The sequence below is a fragment of the Anomaloglossus baeobatrachus genome, chromosome 2 (genome assembly GCF_048569485.1).
Source record: "Anomaloglossus baeobatrachus isolate aAnoBae1 chromosome 2, aAnoBae1.hap1, whole genome shotgun sequence".
Taxonomy (NCBI): domain Eukaryota; kingdom Metazoa; phylum Chordata; class Amphibia; order Anura; family Aromobatidae; genus Anomaloglossus; species Anomaloglossus baeobatrachus.
This window is the reverse complement of record NC_134354.1, coordinates 63,963,561-63,978,846: the sequence shown is the minus strand read 5'-3', so window position 1 is coordinate 63,978,846 and position 15,286 is coordinate 63,963,561. Positions and strand designations below refer to the sequence as shown.

The 15,286-nt window shown below is 52.7% G+C and overlaps 1 protein-coding gene across 2 annotated transcripts in view; it reads left to right on the top strand.

Moving 5' to 3' along the window:
* The window catches only part of USP25 (ubiquitin specific peptidase 25), a 274,636-nt gene that overhangs the window by 140,186 nt on the left and 119,164 nt on the right, over positions 1-15,286 (top strand). For both annotated transcript variants that reach the window (XM_075335070.1, XM_075335071.1), the window contains exons 14-15: positions 6,763-6,965; positions 13,893-13,963. In XM_075335070.1, the coding sequence (XP_075191185.1) occupies positions 6,763-6,965; positions 13,893-13,963 (274 nt within the window). The remainder of the gene's footprint in view (positions 1-6,762; positions 6,966-13,892; positions 13,964-15,286) is intronic.

The window sequence follows — 15,286 nt, the reverse complement described above, 5'->3', positions numbered from 1 at the left end:
CCTTTGGCTATAGACTCTCTCACATTGCAGAGAGCCAGCAGCATGTCGTCCGTAAAACGCAAGGGTGCCAAGGCACAGACATTATATGCTTCCTGCACCGCATGTGGGACTTTTCTACCGGCAGGCTCCACGGACCCCCATTGTGTGCAGTGCTCGGCCCCTGCGGCGCTTGCACAGTCGGGACCTCTGCTGGACGTGACCCAGGGTGTACCACCTGTGAATGCTGTCCAGGTGACAGGAACTGAGTTTGCAGCTTTTGCTGACAGAATGTCTCTCACTATGTCACAAATTCTTGACACATTGCGAGCTAGGCCTGTACTTCAGGCCACGGACACTGTGCAATCATTGCCCCCTGGTCCCCCTCAGCTCCAAGCTCCGGGACGGGCATATACACCTCAGGGTGAAGACTCTGACTCGGACGATGGCCCCGGGCAGCCTAAGCGGGCTCGCTATGACGGGCCTTCACATTCATCTCAATGGTCAGGATCCCAGCGAGATGAATCTATGGGTGATGAGGCGGACGTAACTGATCAGGATTCTGATCCTGGGACCGCTCTCAATCTAGATACACCAGATGGTGACGCCATAGTTAATGATCTTATATTTAACATCAATAAGATGTTAAATATTTCCCCACCAGCTCCTCTTGTAGAGGAGTCAGCTTCGCAGCACGAGAGAATCCATTTCAGATACCCTAAGCGTACATTAAGCACTTTTCTGGACCACGCTGACTTTAGAGACGCAATCCAGAAACCCCACGCTTATCCTGAAAGGCGTTTTCCTAAACGGCTTAAAGATACACGCTACCCTTTTCCCCCTGAGGTGGTCAAGGGTTGGACCCAGTGTCCAAAAGTGGATCCTCCAATTTCCAGGCTTGCAGCTAGATCCTTGGTTGCAGTTGAAGATGGAGCGGCACTTAAAGATGCCACTGACAGGCAGATGGAGCTCTGGCTGAAATCCATCTATGAAGCGATTGGAGCGTCTTTAGCGCCTTCTTTTGCGGCCGTATGGGCACTCCAAGCTATCTCAGCCGGGCTTGCGCGAGTCGACTCAGTCACACGTGCATTTGCCCCGCAGGTAGCACCATTGACCTCGCAAATGGCGGCATTCGCGTCGTACGCGATTAATGCTGTTCTTGACGCTACAAGCCGCACGGCAGTGGCGTCAGCCAACTCCGTTGTTTTGCGTAGGGCCCTGTGGTTGAGACATTGGAAAGCAGATTCTCATTCCAAGAAGTGCTTAACCAATTTGCCTTTTTCTCGTGACCGATTGTTTGGAGAGCGTTTGGATGAAATCATCAAACACTCCAAGGGTAAGGACTCATCCTTACCGCAACACAGACAAAACAAACCCCAACAGAGGAGGGGTCAGTCTGGTTATCGGTCCTTTCGAGGACCGGGCAGGTCCCAATTCGCCTCGTCAAAAAAGACTCAAAAAGACCAGAGACGCTCAGATTCTTGGAGGTCTCAGTCACGCCCAAAAAGGACAGCCGGAGGAACCGTTGCCAAGACGGCGTCCTCCTGACTTGCGGTCTCCGATTCCCACACCCGCGGTCGGTGGGAGGCTTTCCCACTTTGGCGACATTTGGCTGTCACGCGTCAAAGACCGTTGGGTGAGGGATATTCTGTCTCACGGGTACAGGATAGAGTTCAGTTCTCGTCCGCCAACTCGTTTCTTCAGAACTTCTCCACCACCAGACCGAGCCGATGCTCTGTTGCAGGCGGTGGCCGCTCTAAAGGCGGAAGGAGTGGTGACCTCCGTCCCTCTTCAGGAACAAGGTCACGGTTTTTACTCCAATCTGTTTGTGGTCCCAAAAAAGGACGGATCGTATCGACCCGTCCTGGATCTAAAGTTGCTCAACAGACACGTAAAAGTCAGGAGGTTCCGGATGGAATCCCTACGCTCCGTCATAGCCTCAATGTCTCAAGGAGATTTTCTAGCATCAATAGATATCAAAGATGCGTATCTCCACGTGCCGATTGCACCAGAGCATCAGCGTTTCCTACGCTTCGTCATACACGACGAACACCTACAGTTCGTAGCGTTACCTTTCGGTCTGGCAACAGCCCCCCGGGTCTTCACCAAAGTCATGGCAGCAGTAGTAGCTGTTCTGCACTCGCAGGGTCACTCGGTCATCCCGTATCTAGACGACCTGCTTATAAAGGCACCCTCTCAAGAGGCATGCCAACACAGTCTGAAGGTGGCACTAGACACTCTCCAGAGTTTCGGGTGGATTATCAACTTTCCAAAGTCTCATCTAACCCCGACCCAATCTCTGACTTATCTTGGCATGGAGTTTCATACTCTCTCAGCGATAGTGAGGCTTCCACTGGACAAGCAGTGCTCGCTACGGGCTGGAGTGCAATCTCTCCTTCAGAGCCAGTCGCACTCACTGAGGCGCCTCATGCATTTCCTAGGAAAGATGGTAGCAGCAATGGAGGCAGTCCCGTTCGCGCAGTTTCATCTGCGCCCTCTACAATGGGACATTCTACGCCAATGGGATGGGAAATCGACGTCCCTCGACAGGACTGTCTCCCTCTCTCAGACTGCCAAGGACTCTCTGCGTTGGTGGCTTCTCCCCACCTCATTGTCACAGGGAAAGTCGTTCCTTCCCCCGTCCTGGGCAGTGGTCACGACGGATGCGAGCTTATCAGGGTGGGGAGCGGTGTTTCTCCACCACAGGGCTCAGGGGACGTGGACTCAGGAAGAGTCCACCCTGCAGATCAATGTTCTGGAAATCAGAGCAATCTATCTTGCCCTGCGAGCCTTCCAACAATGGCTGGAAGGCAAGCAGATTCGGATTCAGTCGGACAATTCCACGGCGGTGGCGTACATCAACCACCAAGGGGGAACACGCAGTCGCCAAGCTTTTCAAGAAGTCCAGCGGATTTTGACGTGGGTGGAAAGCAGAGCGTCCACCATATCCGCAGTTCACATCCCAGGCGTGGAAAACTGGGAAGCAGACTTTCTCAGTCGCCAGGGCATGGACGCAGGAGAATGGTCCCTTCACCCGGACGTGTTTCAGCAGATCTGTTGCCGCTGGGGGACGCCGGACGTCGATCTGATGGCGTCACGGCACAACAACAAGGTCCCAGTTTTCATGGCACGGTCTCACGATCACCGAGCGCTGGCGGCAGACGCCTTGGTTCAGGATTGGTCGCAATTCCGACTCCCCTATGTGTTCCCACCTCTAGCATTGTTACCCAGAGTTCTCCGGAAAATCAAGTCCGACTGCCATCGAGCCATACTCGTCGCTCCAGATTGGCCAAGAAGGTCGTGGTACCCGGATCTGTGGCATCTCACGGTAGGCCAACCGTGGACACTACCAAACCGTCCAGATTTGCTGTCTCAAGGGCCGTTTTTCCATCTGAATTCTGCGGCCCTGAACCTGACTGTGTGGCCATTGAGTCCTGGATCCTAGCGGCCTCAGGTTTATCTCATGAAGTTGTTGCCACAATGAGACAGGCTAGAAAACCATCCTCAGCTAAGATCTATCACAGGACGTGGAAGATATTCTTAGCGTGGTGCTTGGCTCAAGGGTTTTCTCCCTGGCCATTTGCATTGCCAATTTTTCTTTCCTTCCTGCAGTCTGGGTTGGAAAAAGGTTTGTCGCTTAGCTCGCTTAAGGGTCAAGTCTCCGCGCTATCCGTATTCTTTCAGAAGCGCTTGGCACGGCTTTCTAAAGTACGCACGTTTCTCCAAGGAGTTTGTCATATCGTTCCTCCTTACAGACGGCCATTGGAACCCTGGGATCTGAACAAGGTTCTCATTGCTCTCCAGAAGCCGCCTTTCGAGCCTTTGAAAGAGGTTCCCCTTTCTCGGCTTTCACAAAAGGTAGTTTTTCTTGTGGCGGTCACGTCTCTTCGAAGAGTGTCCGAGCTAGCGGCGTTATCTTGCAAATCTCCCTTCCTGGTGTTTCACCAAGACAAGGTAGTACTGCGTCCAATTCCAGAGTTTTCTCCCAAGGTGGTTTCTTCCTTTCATCTCAATCAGGATATCACTTTGCCATCTTTGTGTCCGCATCCAGTTCACCAATTTGAAAAGGGTTTACATCTGTTGGACCTGGTGAGAGCACTCAGGATTTACATTTCTCGCACGGCGTCTCTACGCCGTTCTGATGCGCTCTTTGTCCTAGTCGCTGGTCAGCATAAGGGATCGCAAGCTTCCAAATCCACCCTGGCGCGGTGGATCAAGGAACCAATTCTTCACACATACCGTTCTGCTGGGCTTCCGATTCCATCTGGACTGAAGGCCCATTCTACCAGAGCCGTGGGTGCGTCCTGGGCATTGCGGCATCAGGCTACGGCTCAGCAAGTGTGCCAGGCGGCTACCTGGTCGAGTCTGCACACGTTTACCAAACACTATCAAGTGCATACCTACGCTTCGGCAGATGCCAGCCTAGGTAGACAGGTCCTTCAGGCGGCGGTGGCCCACCTGTAGGAAGAGGCTGTCTGACAGCCCGTTCATGTGGTATCTTTTTACCCACCCAGGGACTGCTTTTGGACGTCCCACTGTCTGGGTCTCCCAATTAGGAGCGAAAAAGAAGAAGGGAATTTTGTTTACTTACCGTAAATTCCTTTTCTTCTAGCTCCAATTGGGAGACCCAGCACCCGCCCTATTTGTTCTTAGGGTTTCGTTTTTCGGGTGCACATGTTGTTCATGTTGTTTCTTAAGTTCTCCGATCTTGTTATCGGATTGAATTTGTTTTTGAAACTGTTATTGGCTTTCCTCCTTCTTGCTTTGGTACTAAAACTGAGGAATCCGTACTCCTACGGGAGGGTGTATAGCCAGAAGGGGAGGGGCCTTACACTTTTAAGTGTAGTTCTTTGTGCGGCCTCCAGAGGCAGTAGCTATACACCCACTGTCTGGGTCTCCCAATTGGAGCTAGAAGAAAAGGAATTTACGGTAAGTAAACAAAATTCCCTTCTTTCTAAGCCCTAATTGGACCGAGAAAACAATCGCAACATGCTGCGGGTGTAATGCGAGACTCTTTCTCGAGCACCCATTAAAGTCTATGGGGCGAGAGAAAAATCGCACTGCCCTCGCGGTACACCTGTGTAATGTGAGTGCAGGGCGAGAATGGCAATAGCCGGCTACGGAGGAGAGAGGGAGATAAATCCCTCCCGCCCCTCCTCAGCGCCGGCCCGCCCCTCCTCAGTCGCAGGGACACTCGCATCATAGGACTCAGTCGCAGGGACACTCGCATGATAGGACTCAGTCGCAGGGACACTCGCATGATAGGACTCAGTCGCAGGGACACTCGCATGATAGGACTCAGTCGCAGGGACACTCGCATGATAGGACTCAGTCGCAGGGACACTCGCATGATAGGACTCAGTCGCAGGGACACTCGCATGATAGGACTCAGTCGCAAGAACACTCGCATGATAGGACTCAGTCGCAGGGACACTCGCATGATAGGACTCAGTCGCAGGGACACTCGCATGATAGGACTCAGTCGCAGGGACACTCGCATGATAGGACTCAGTCGCAGGGACACTCGCATGACACTCTGCTCCTGCTGTGCTGCCGGTGTGAGCCGAGTGTCATGCAAGGATCGCATTAGTGCCCCGTGTGGCCCCGGCCTAATACATACACTTTTTGATTATTATTTATAGAGCACCATTGCTCATCTTGCCCAGATTCCTGGTGACTCTGTGCACGGCCTCATTCACTGTCTTTACCTATAACTGACGTTAAAGGGCTTTTTCTGTCCCTGGTCACCTCTATCCGGAGACTAGGTGCAGATAATGTGTGATTTGCACATACAGGGATTTGTGCTGTCGTCGGGCACTGTGGACCTGTCCTATTTATCAGGGCACATCCATGACACCTGCTGCTCGTGCACACTTGTATAGATGTAACCTCATAATCAGCGCCATCTGGCTCCTGATAAAGAAGTGAACGGCTCCAGAAAACCCTTTTAGGCGCACGCTGACATTTTAGTGCAGGAATTTTCTGCACCAAAAAATGCACCTTGTGGCAGGAAAAATGCACCAAAAACGCATGTATTTTTTTGGTGCATATTTTATTTGTTTTGTAAAATCAATAGCTGAAAAAAAACACACCAACAATTGACATGCTGCAATTTTTTTGCCCTCAAAACTGCAGGGAAAAAATAAGCAACGTGCGTTCAGCATTTCTGAATTTACATGGTCTTTTCTGGCATGAGGATAGACTATTGGAAGCACAAACTGCACCAAAAAACACATCAAAAACTGCACCGTGCGCACAAAGCCTTAGTGTTCGGTGACTTTGTAGCCCTTGGTAATGTCAATAGCAGCTTACAGGACCCAAAATGGGGTTGGGGTACTTAATTCCAGTTCTTAATGGTAGCTCATATTAGACCATGGCTCGGTGAGACATAACTTTAGTGGGTGCAGAGACTCCAGCTGCATCGGGGGCCTTGAGCTTAAGGGGGGCCCAAAAGGTCTATTTGACCGATAGAAGACATCCGATATTAATAAAGGCATCTGAAAGTTGGGGCCCCTGTGGGAGATTTTTCTTTGGGGCTCACCAGCTTTATTACGCCTCTGATCACCAGTAATAGTTCAATATGCGGATTCTGCATATTGAGTCCATGCCGGTTAATAGGAAGGGGCCCAAGTGGCTCCTATACTGTTAATGCTCTCACTATTGATGTGTATGAAGCCCCTTTCCATTTTTTTTTTTTTTTTTTTTTTAATTTGCCGTCCATTATCTTATTGGACACATCGTAGTAGTGAATGGGCTCCCTGTCATTAACCATTTCCATCCTTCCAGCACAATGGAGCATCAGGGGTCGTCTTCATCCGGGGAGACCCAAGCAAACCAGCGCAGTGTCATTCACAAACCATTCACGCAGTCCCGAATCCCTCCGGACTTACCTATGCACCCCGCCCCGCGGCACATAACGGACGAGGAGCTGACCGTACTAGAGGGATGTTTGCATCGGTGGAGGACAGAAGTGGAAACTGATACGAGAGGTACAAGGGCCGTTACTTTAACAAATATCATATGTCATAGGCTTTTCAGGGTAAACAAAGGGCAAACAAGATGGATTATCTCTGCCCGAGCCTTTGGGGACTTTTTCTTTATCGTTCCTATGGGAGACCCAAACCATGGGTGTATAGCTTCTGCCTCCGGAGGACACACAAAGTACTACACTCAAACGTGTAGCTTCTCCCTCCTAGCATATACACCCCCTGCTAGCCAGTCCTAGCCAGTTCAATGCTTTGTGTTTCAGGAGGTCACACACACATGCATTCTCTGATTTTTGATTTTTTTCTTTGGATCAAAGATTTGGAAGAAAAGCGGGTCCAGTCTGGACTCCCGGCATGTCCCTTCTCACCCCACTGTGTCGGCGGTGCTGTTAAGGTTGATTTTCCAAGGCTAGAGCCTTCACATGCCGCGCTCCTTCAACACCCTCTGAGAGGCTCTGGTTTGAAGTGGGAGCCAACACGGTTCTCACTGCTTTGCAGGAGACCGGTCTCCATCCACAGCCCTGTTCAGGATCCTGTTGGACGGAGCGCTCATCCCCCAGGGACCTGGCACCTGCGTCTCACAAGCTAAGTACATGAGACGTTATTACCACAGAAAGTGGTCTTTCCAGGGGTCCTTTATACTTTATTTTGTGGGGAGAGTGTGTTTTATGCTTGTGTTAACATTTCCGGCCGGTTCTCCAGTTTTCACTGGAGAACCGCGCCGATGGTGCCTGCACGCCGGCCGCATGTTTAAATCTAGGCCCCGGCTTCACCTGAGGCCTAGTTTCGGTTTCCACTGCCTCTGCTTGTCAGTCACGCAGAGAGACAGGATGGCTCCGCCCAGCGGCTGTGCAGCACAGGGAAGGGACACTCCTCACTGAGGAAGGATTCCCTCCCCTGTATACCTCATTTGCCGCTCTCAGAGTAGGCCCCGCCCCCTCTCCTCGCTCCGGTCGCCATTTTCTCAGCGTTCTCTGTGCCTGCATAGGCACAGAGATTCCACATTGTGACAAGTGGGGGCCTGGGCTGAGGGACTGGGGGCACAAAAATGTCTATTAAACGGCCTAGCAGCCACAACCTCCGGTTTGTGCAGCTGCTTATTTTATCTGTTATATACTCTGCTGGGGGCCACTCTGGTCAGAGCCCCCACCTCTGCAGCATGTCTCACATCAGAGCAAGGCTGCAGGGCTGTTTTTAATTTGCACTGTATGAGGACTCGTACGGCCGGTACCGAGCACATAAACACAGGAGACGCAGAGTCAGCCTGGAGGCTCATCAGTGGTCCCTCCAGCTGCTCCGGCTTCGGTGGCTGAACCCCCGGTTTGGGCAGAATCCGCTCTTTCCAGGGGATGACCGTCCCGGACTCTGCGGAGCATGCATTAGCCCCCTTCTCAGGGTGTTTCTGCTGCTACTCGCTCAGCAAAGCTCACGGAGGACTCTCCTTCTGGTCTCAGACCCTGTCCTCCTAAAATGGAGACGCAGGGTCCCCTGTCCTTCCCCGTCCCGCAGCTCTGATTCACGAGCTGACTCACTGGACGAGGAGGATGTCCCTACCAGGGGCTCGGACGCTACTTTATGTACCATTGATCTGTCCGAAGGTGACGCAGATGCTAATGATGGGATTGCGTCCATTATACTTGTACTGGACCTCCATCCGCCTGTATCAGGGGAGCACTCCCCGCTGGCAGAAAGGCATCAGTATACCGAATAAACAGAACAAGGAGTGTGTTCCTTACCACTCTAGTTTTCAGCCCACTGTGTCCAGGCCCACAGCCTGTCCTGTCAGACCCCAAAGCGGAGTTCTGATGACTGTATCTCCCTCCCACCAGTGGTGGTCAAGGAGTGAGCTAATTTGCCAAGGGTGGTCCCTCCGGTGTCTAGACTTTCAGCCCGGATAGTTGTATCAGTGGCTGACGGCACCTCTATAGGGATCCCACTGTACATTACTTTTGTACTGGACCTTAATCCGCCGGAGTTACCTTGCCTAAGAGAACAAGGAGTGTGTTCCTTAACCACTCCAGTTTTTCAGGCCTCTGTGACCAAGCCCAGAGTCTGCTCTGACAGACGCTTCCCATGAAGCGTGGTTCTGATGACTGTTTCCCTTTCCACCAGTGGGGTTAAGGAGTGGGCTCATTCACCAAGGGTGGCTCAGCCCGGGCCGTTATATCAGTGGCTGATGGCTCCTCATTTATAGTTTTGCTGTCCACCAGGTTGTCCTTCTGGCCAAATCTGTTTAGGGGCGGCAGGAGCTTCGTTCTCCTCAGCTTTATAGCAGTGCGGGCTTTCGTAGCCTCCTCTGCTTCTCTAGAGGAGATGCGTTCCCTCACAGGGACTCTATGCCCGAAATGGTTGGCTGAACTTCCAGATTCAGCCTTTTCATCCTATGCCATGTCTGCCATGCTGGAGACTCTCACCGCACCGCGGTGGCCTCGGCTACTTTCCTCGCTATCCGCAGGCTCCTGTGGCTTCGGAAGTGGAAGGCAGATGCTTCTATAGAAGTTCCTTGCTGGGCTCCCTTTTGTTGGGACCAGTCTTTCGAAAACAACTGGATGAAATTGTTAAGGAAGCTTTTGGCGGGAAGAGTTCTTCCATGCCACAATCCCAAATCAGGAAACCTGTCCAGGGCAGGAATCAGCGGAGGTTTTCGTTCTTGCGTTCCTCCATCTGAGCGTTTTCTAAGCCCTCGGCCTCGTCCACTAGTTCGGCCAAGGATTGTAAAACCCAAATGGCGCTCGAAGCCGCGTCTTCAGAAACCGCAGGAGATGCTGCCACTAAGTCAGCTTCCTCCGGGCTATCTGGCCACGCCAGCAACGTCCTTGGTCGGTGGCAGGCTCTTCCACTTTGGCGACGTATGATTTTAACACGTCTCCGATCAGTGGGGGCGGGATTACTTCTCCATGGCTACAGGATAGATTTCTATCCACCCGCCAAACAGATTTTTTTCTGTCAACTCCCCCCTGTTCCAAGGCCGCCGCCTTCTCACAGGCCGTGGCGTTCTTGCAGGCCAATGGAGTAATTGTACCGGTTCCCAATTGGGAACGGTTCTGAGATTCTGCTTAAATCTATTCCTAGTCTCCGTAGAGGGCAGGTACTTCCGACCTGGATCTCAAGCTTTTCAAGCATGTTCAGGTGCGGCGTTTTCACATGGAGTCTCGGTCTTGTTCCGGGTATTTTCACCGGATCAATTGATAACCCAAAGACATTCCCTAGCATCCATCGACATCAGAGATGTCTATCTGCATGTGCCAATCGCAGCTTCTCACCAGCGTTGGCTACGTTTTGCAATCGGAGTGGTCCAATTCGTGGCTCTTCCCTTGGAGTTAGCCACGGCCCCTCGAGTACTCTCAAGGTTGGGGCAGCTGTGATTAGGGTCCTGCACCCCTAGAGGTTGGCAGTGATCTTTTGCCCTGAACGGCCTTCTTGTCGGGGCTTCATCCAGTGCAGACTCTTAGCAGAGTGCCTCGCTCACTCTCGCCACGCTAACCAATTCGGGTGGCTTGTCATTCTGTCCAAGACCACTCTGACTTCGAACCAGAAGTTCACGTACCCAGGGACGCAATTCGAGACTCTGTCGGCACTTGTGAAGCTGCCCTTAGTCAAACAGTAGTCCCTCTGCTGGCGGTCGACGTCGTTCCATCAGGCACCAAATACAGGTACTGGATCATATGGTGGCGTCAATGGAAGCGATTCCCTTGCCCAGTTTCTCCTCCTCGGAGGCTGGACATTTTCCGCTGTTGGAACAAGCGAACTTCCTCTTTCCATGGGGTGGTGGCTTCGCCACAGACCAGGGGCTCGTTTCAGTGGTGGCTTCGGCCACTCTGTCTCAGGGACGCTCCTTCCTGGCCTCGTCCCGGGTGATCCTCACCAGGATACTAGTCCATCCGACTGGGGAGCAGTGTTTCTCCACCACGGAGCGCAGGGCGCTTGGACTCTGTCCGACTCAGCCCTCTGGATCAATGTGCTGGAAATCAGAGCTGTGTTTCTAGCTCTCTAAGCCTTTCACCATCTGTTGGCGGCTGGGCACATTCGAATCCAGTCAGACGACGTAACAGCGTTTAACTACATCAACCTCCAGGGCGCCACACTCAGCCGCCTGGTAATGTTGGAGGCTCAACGCATTCTTCAGTGGACGAAGGACTCCTAGTCCACCATATCCGCAGCCCATATCCCAGACGTGAAGACTGCGAGGCAGATTATCTCAGCTGTCCTTCCGCGGTCCACGATCCTCAGGTTTCTGCGGCAGACGCACTGGTGCATGTTTGGTCCCAGCTTCGTCTGTCTTACGTGTTTCACCCTCTAGCTCTTGCCCAGAATCCTGCGCAAGATCAGTAAGGAGGGCCGTCGGGTCATTCTCATACTCCAGACTGGCCCAGGCAAGCTTAGTACCCTGACCTGCTCCATCTGTCCGTAGTGTTGCCATGGCATCTTCCGGACCGTCCAGACCTTCTCTCAAAGGGTCCGTTTTTTTCCGCCAGAATTCTGGATTCTCAGATTGACGGCGTGGCTCTTGAGTCCTGGATTTTGACGACTTCTGGTATCCCTCCTGAAGTCATCTCCACTATGACTCGAGCTCCGAAGTGTCCTTGGCCTTTTGGCCTTGCCGACCCTCCTGTCCCTTCTACAGTCCGGTCTACAGCTTAGGACTATCCCTCTTTAAGGGACAGCTCTTGGCTCTGTCAGTGTGTGCCAGCGGCGTATCATCCGGCTGGCTCAGGTGTGCTCCTTCAAGGGCGCATCTCACATTATTCCGCCTTACCGGCGGCCTATGGAGCCCTGGGACCTTAATCCGGTCCTCACGGTTTCCGGAAACCCCCCTTTGAGCCTCTCAGGGAGGTTTCTTTATTTCGTTTTTCACAGAAAGTGGTCTTTCTAGTGGCCATAATTTCCCTCAAGAGAGTCTCTGTTTTGGCTGCACTCTCTTCTGAGTCACCCCCTTTTTTGGTTTTTCATCAAGACAAGGTGGTCTCCGTCCGACTCCGGACTTTCTCCCTAAGGTGGTTCCTGCTTCCACCTTAACCGGGGCATTTTCCCTGCCTTCCTTTTGTCCGGCTCCTGTTCATCGCTTTGAAAAAGCGTTGCATATCCTGGATCTGGTGCGGGCGCTCCGGATCTTTGTGTCTCGCACCGCTGTTATTAGGCGGTGCACCTCTCTCTGGTGCTGACCACTAGTCAGCGTAGCGGTCTCTCGGCATCTACGCCGACCCTGGTTCGTCTTAGGTCGGCCATTTCTGATGCCTACCAGTGTACTCAAGTGCCTTCCCCGCCTGGGATCAGGGCACACTTGACCAGAGCTGTCGGTGCCTCTTGGGCTTTCAAGCACCAGGCTACGGCTCACCAGGTCTGTCAGACTGCCACTTGGATTAGTCTGCATACCTTTCGAAGCACTACCCAATGCAGGCTCATGCTTCGGCAGACGCGGGCTTGGGCAGACGCTTTTTTCAGGCGGCTGTCGCCCATTTGTGAAGTTAGGTTTCGCCTACTTCTCAGTTTGTCTGTTTATTCCCACCCATGGACTGCTTTATAACGTCCCATGGTTTGGGTCTCCCATAGGAACGATAAAGAAAAAGAGAATTTTGTTACTTACCGTAAATTCTTTTTCTTATAGTTCCGTCATGGGAGACCCAGCACCCTCCCTATTGCCTGTTGGCAGGTTTCTTGTTCCGTGTGTCTTCACCGGCTGTTGTTGTTGCAGACAGAGGTTCCGGTTGTTCCGGGTTTTACTCTGTCTCTACTTGTGGGTGGATGTCCTCCTTCAGCTTTTGCACTAAACTGGCTAGGACTGGCTAGCAGGGGGTGTATATGCTAGGAGGGAGGAGCTACACGTTTGAGTGTAGTACTTTGTGTGTCCTCCGGAGGCAGAAGCTATACACCCATGGTTTGGGTCTCCCATGACGGAACTATAAGAAAAAGAATTTACGGTAAGTAACAAAATTCTCTTTTTTTTTAACCCTAAGATATCTGCGCTATCCGACCGCTACTGATTTCTCCTGCTTTTTGTGAAACCGCAAGAAAATGGAGAAGACGTTTGATATTAATTAGATAACTAAAACCTGATCCTAAAAAGAATGTTGACTTACAAAAGTATTCAACCCTCAAAGAGGAAAAAAAGAGATAAGTAGTGTGACATGAACAGAAAAACCATGGCACACTTGCGGCCCCTGCGGGATCATCTTCCAGCTGATGTAGCCCAGGGCTCTACCCACACGGGGCGGTACGGTCCCCCCCCCCCCTCCCCCAGAGGCGGCACGGTCCCCCCCTCCCCTCTCCCCCAGAGGCGGCACGGTCCCCCCCTCCCCTCTCCCCCAGAGGCGGCACGGTCCCCCCCTCCCCTCTCCCCCAGAGGCGGCACGGTCCCCCCCTCCCCTCTCCCCCAGAGGCGGCACGGTCCCCCCCTCCCCTCTCCCCCAGAGGCGGCACGGTCCCCCCCTCCCCTCTCCCCCAGAGGCGGCACGGTCCCCCCCTCCCCTCTCCCCCAGAGGCGGCACGGTCCCCCCCTCCCCTCTCCCCCAGAGGCGGCACGGTCCCCCCCCTCCCCTCTCCCCCAGAGGCGGCACGGTCCCCCCCTCCCCTCTCCCCCAGAGGCGGCACGGTCCCCCCCTCCCCTCTCCCCCAGAGGCGGCACGGTCCCCCCCTCCCCTCTCCCCCAGAGGCGGCACGGTCCCCCCCTCCCCTCTCCCCCAGAGGCGGCACGGTCCCCCCCCTCCCCTCTCCCCCAGAGGCGGCACGGTCGTCCCCTCCCCTCTCCCCCAGAGGCGGCACGGTCGTCCCCTCCCCTCTCCCCCAGAGGCGGCACGGTCGTCCCCCCACCCTTTCATGAGCGATAAATAGTGTGCGCTAGTAATGAGACCACAATATACACTGACTGCAGCTTTATTATACATATATGACCTGTATGTCGGCTTTCTTCATGTGTTCACATTGTGCTTTCAGACTTGCAGGACAGCATAGGTAGAATCCACCGGACCATAGAGCTTATGTATTCGGACAAGCTGATGACACATGTAAGTAGTTATATCCTACGTAAGCGCTAAGACCTATGCAAACATTGAATATATGAATTATAAAATGCATTACTGGTATATGAAATATACTTAGAAAAATAAGGGGACTCTTAGGGAGTTTTGGGGCTGTGTTTCATGTAGTTATAGCAGCTGGCACCTGTTCACACTTATCATGTTCTGTTTCTAGATTGTTTTTTTTTTTTGTTTTTTTTATTACTGTGTTTCTTGGTTTATAAGACACACCGGATTTGAACATACACCCCAAATTTAGAGGAAAAAAAGGTAAAAGAAAACTGGGTCTGTCTTCGAATCCGGTGGTGTCTTATCGGAGGCTGGGCGTCAGTGGTGGTGAAGCGGGGTCACAGGAGGCAGGGGCAGTGCGGCGGGTGTCCCAGATGCTCGCTGCGGGCTGCTTGAGGCAGGCAAGATCCAGAAACTGCTGTTGGCTGCGGTCACTGTGCTGGGGGCAGTTAGGTGAGGCAGGGGCCATCCTTAGGTCAGTGGTGTGTGCTTCAAATAAATGACACCCGGATGTGGCACGTGGACAGATTGAGCTTTTGGCTCAATGACATGCTGAGAGCTCCATCTGCGCCTGCACCATTTTCCTTAGGTCCGCTGCTGGGCTGGAGGCGGCGCATACGCAGATGAGTTCTTGAGCCAAGAGCACTATCTGAGCATGTACCGATTCCCTGCCTCACCGCTCACAGCACAGCGGCCCCCAGCACAGCGCCAGCAGCCCGCAGCATTGCCTCTGCCGCCCGCTACCCCTATCCACCACCTCCCGGTAAGCTATGTTCGGGTTATAAGACACATCCCTCATTTTCTTCCCAAATTTTCAGGCGTAAAAGTGTGTCTTGTAAGCTAAAAAAAAAAAAGGTATATCCTTTTGTATACTCGTGTATCCAGCCACAAGCCCTGTACAGCTTCTATAGCCCACCATCTGATATGTTACATTAAGGGTACATTGCTGATTTACCAAGGAGACGCATTGGTCTGCGGTCAGGTGAAAGTCTGAGCTGAGCAATAAAGATGTCGTCTTGTTAAAGGGTTGTCCACTACTTTTACTGCACACCCACCTCCTATTGATCTGAATGGGAGGCGGATGTGCTGTCACTATCAGGGGACGGGGCAGCCCCAGGACTGACCGCCACCAGAACAGACCGCAGTTGATTGGTGGGGGTGTCGGACCCTGGCCAAGCAGACATTAATGACCTATCCTAAGGATAGGCCATCAGGGTAAAAGTAGTGGACAACCTATTAACGTCTCTCAAACTTTGTACAGTAGAACAGTTCTCATGAAGATTTAGGCCCCGATTCATCAAA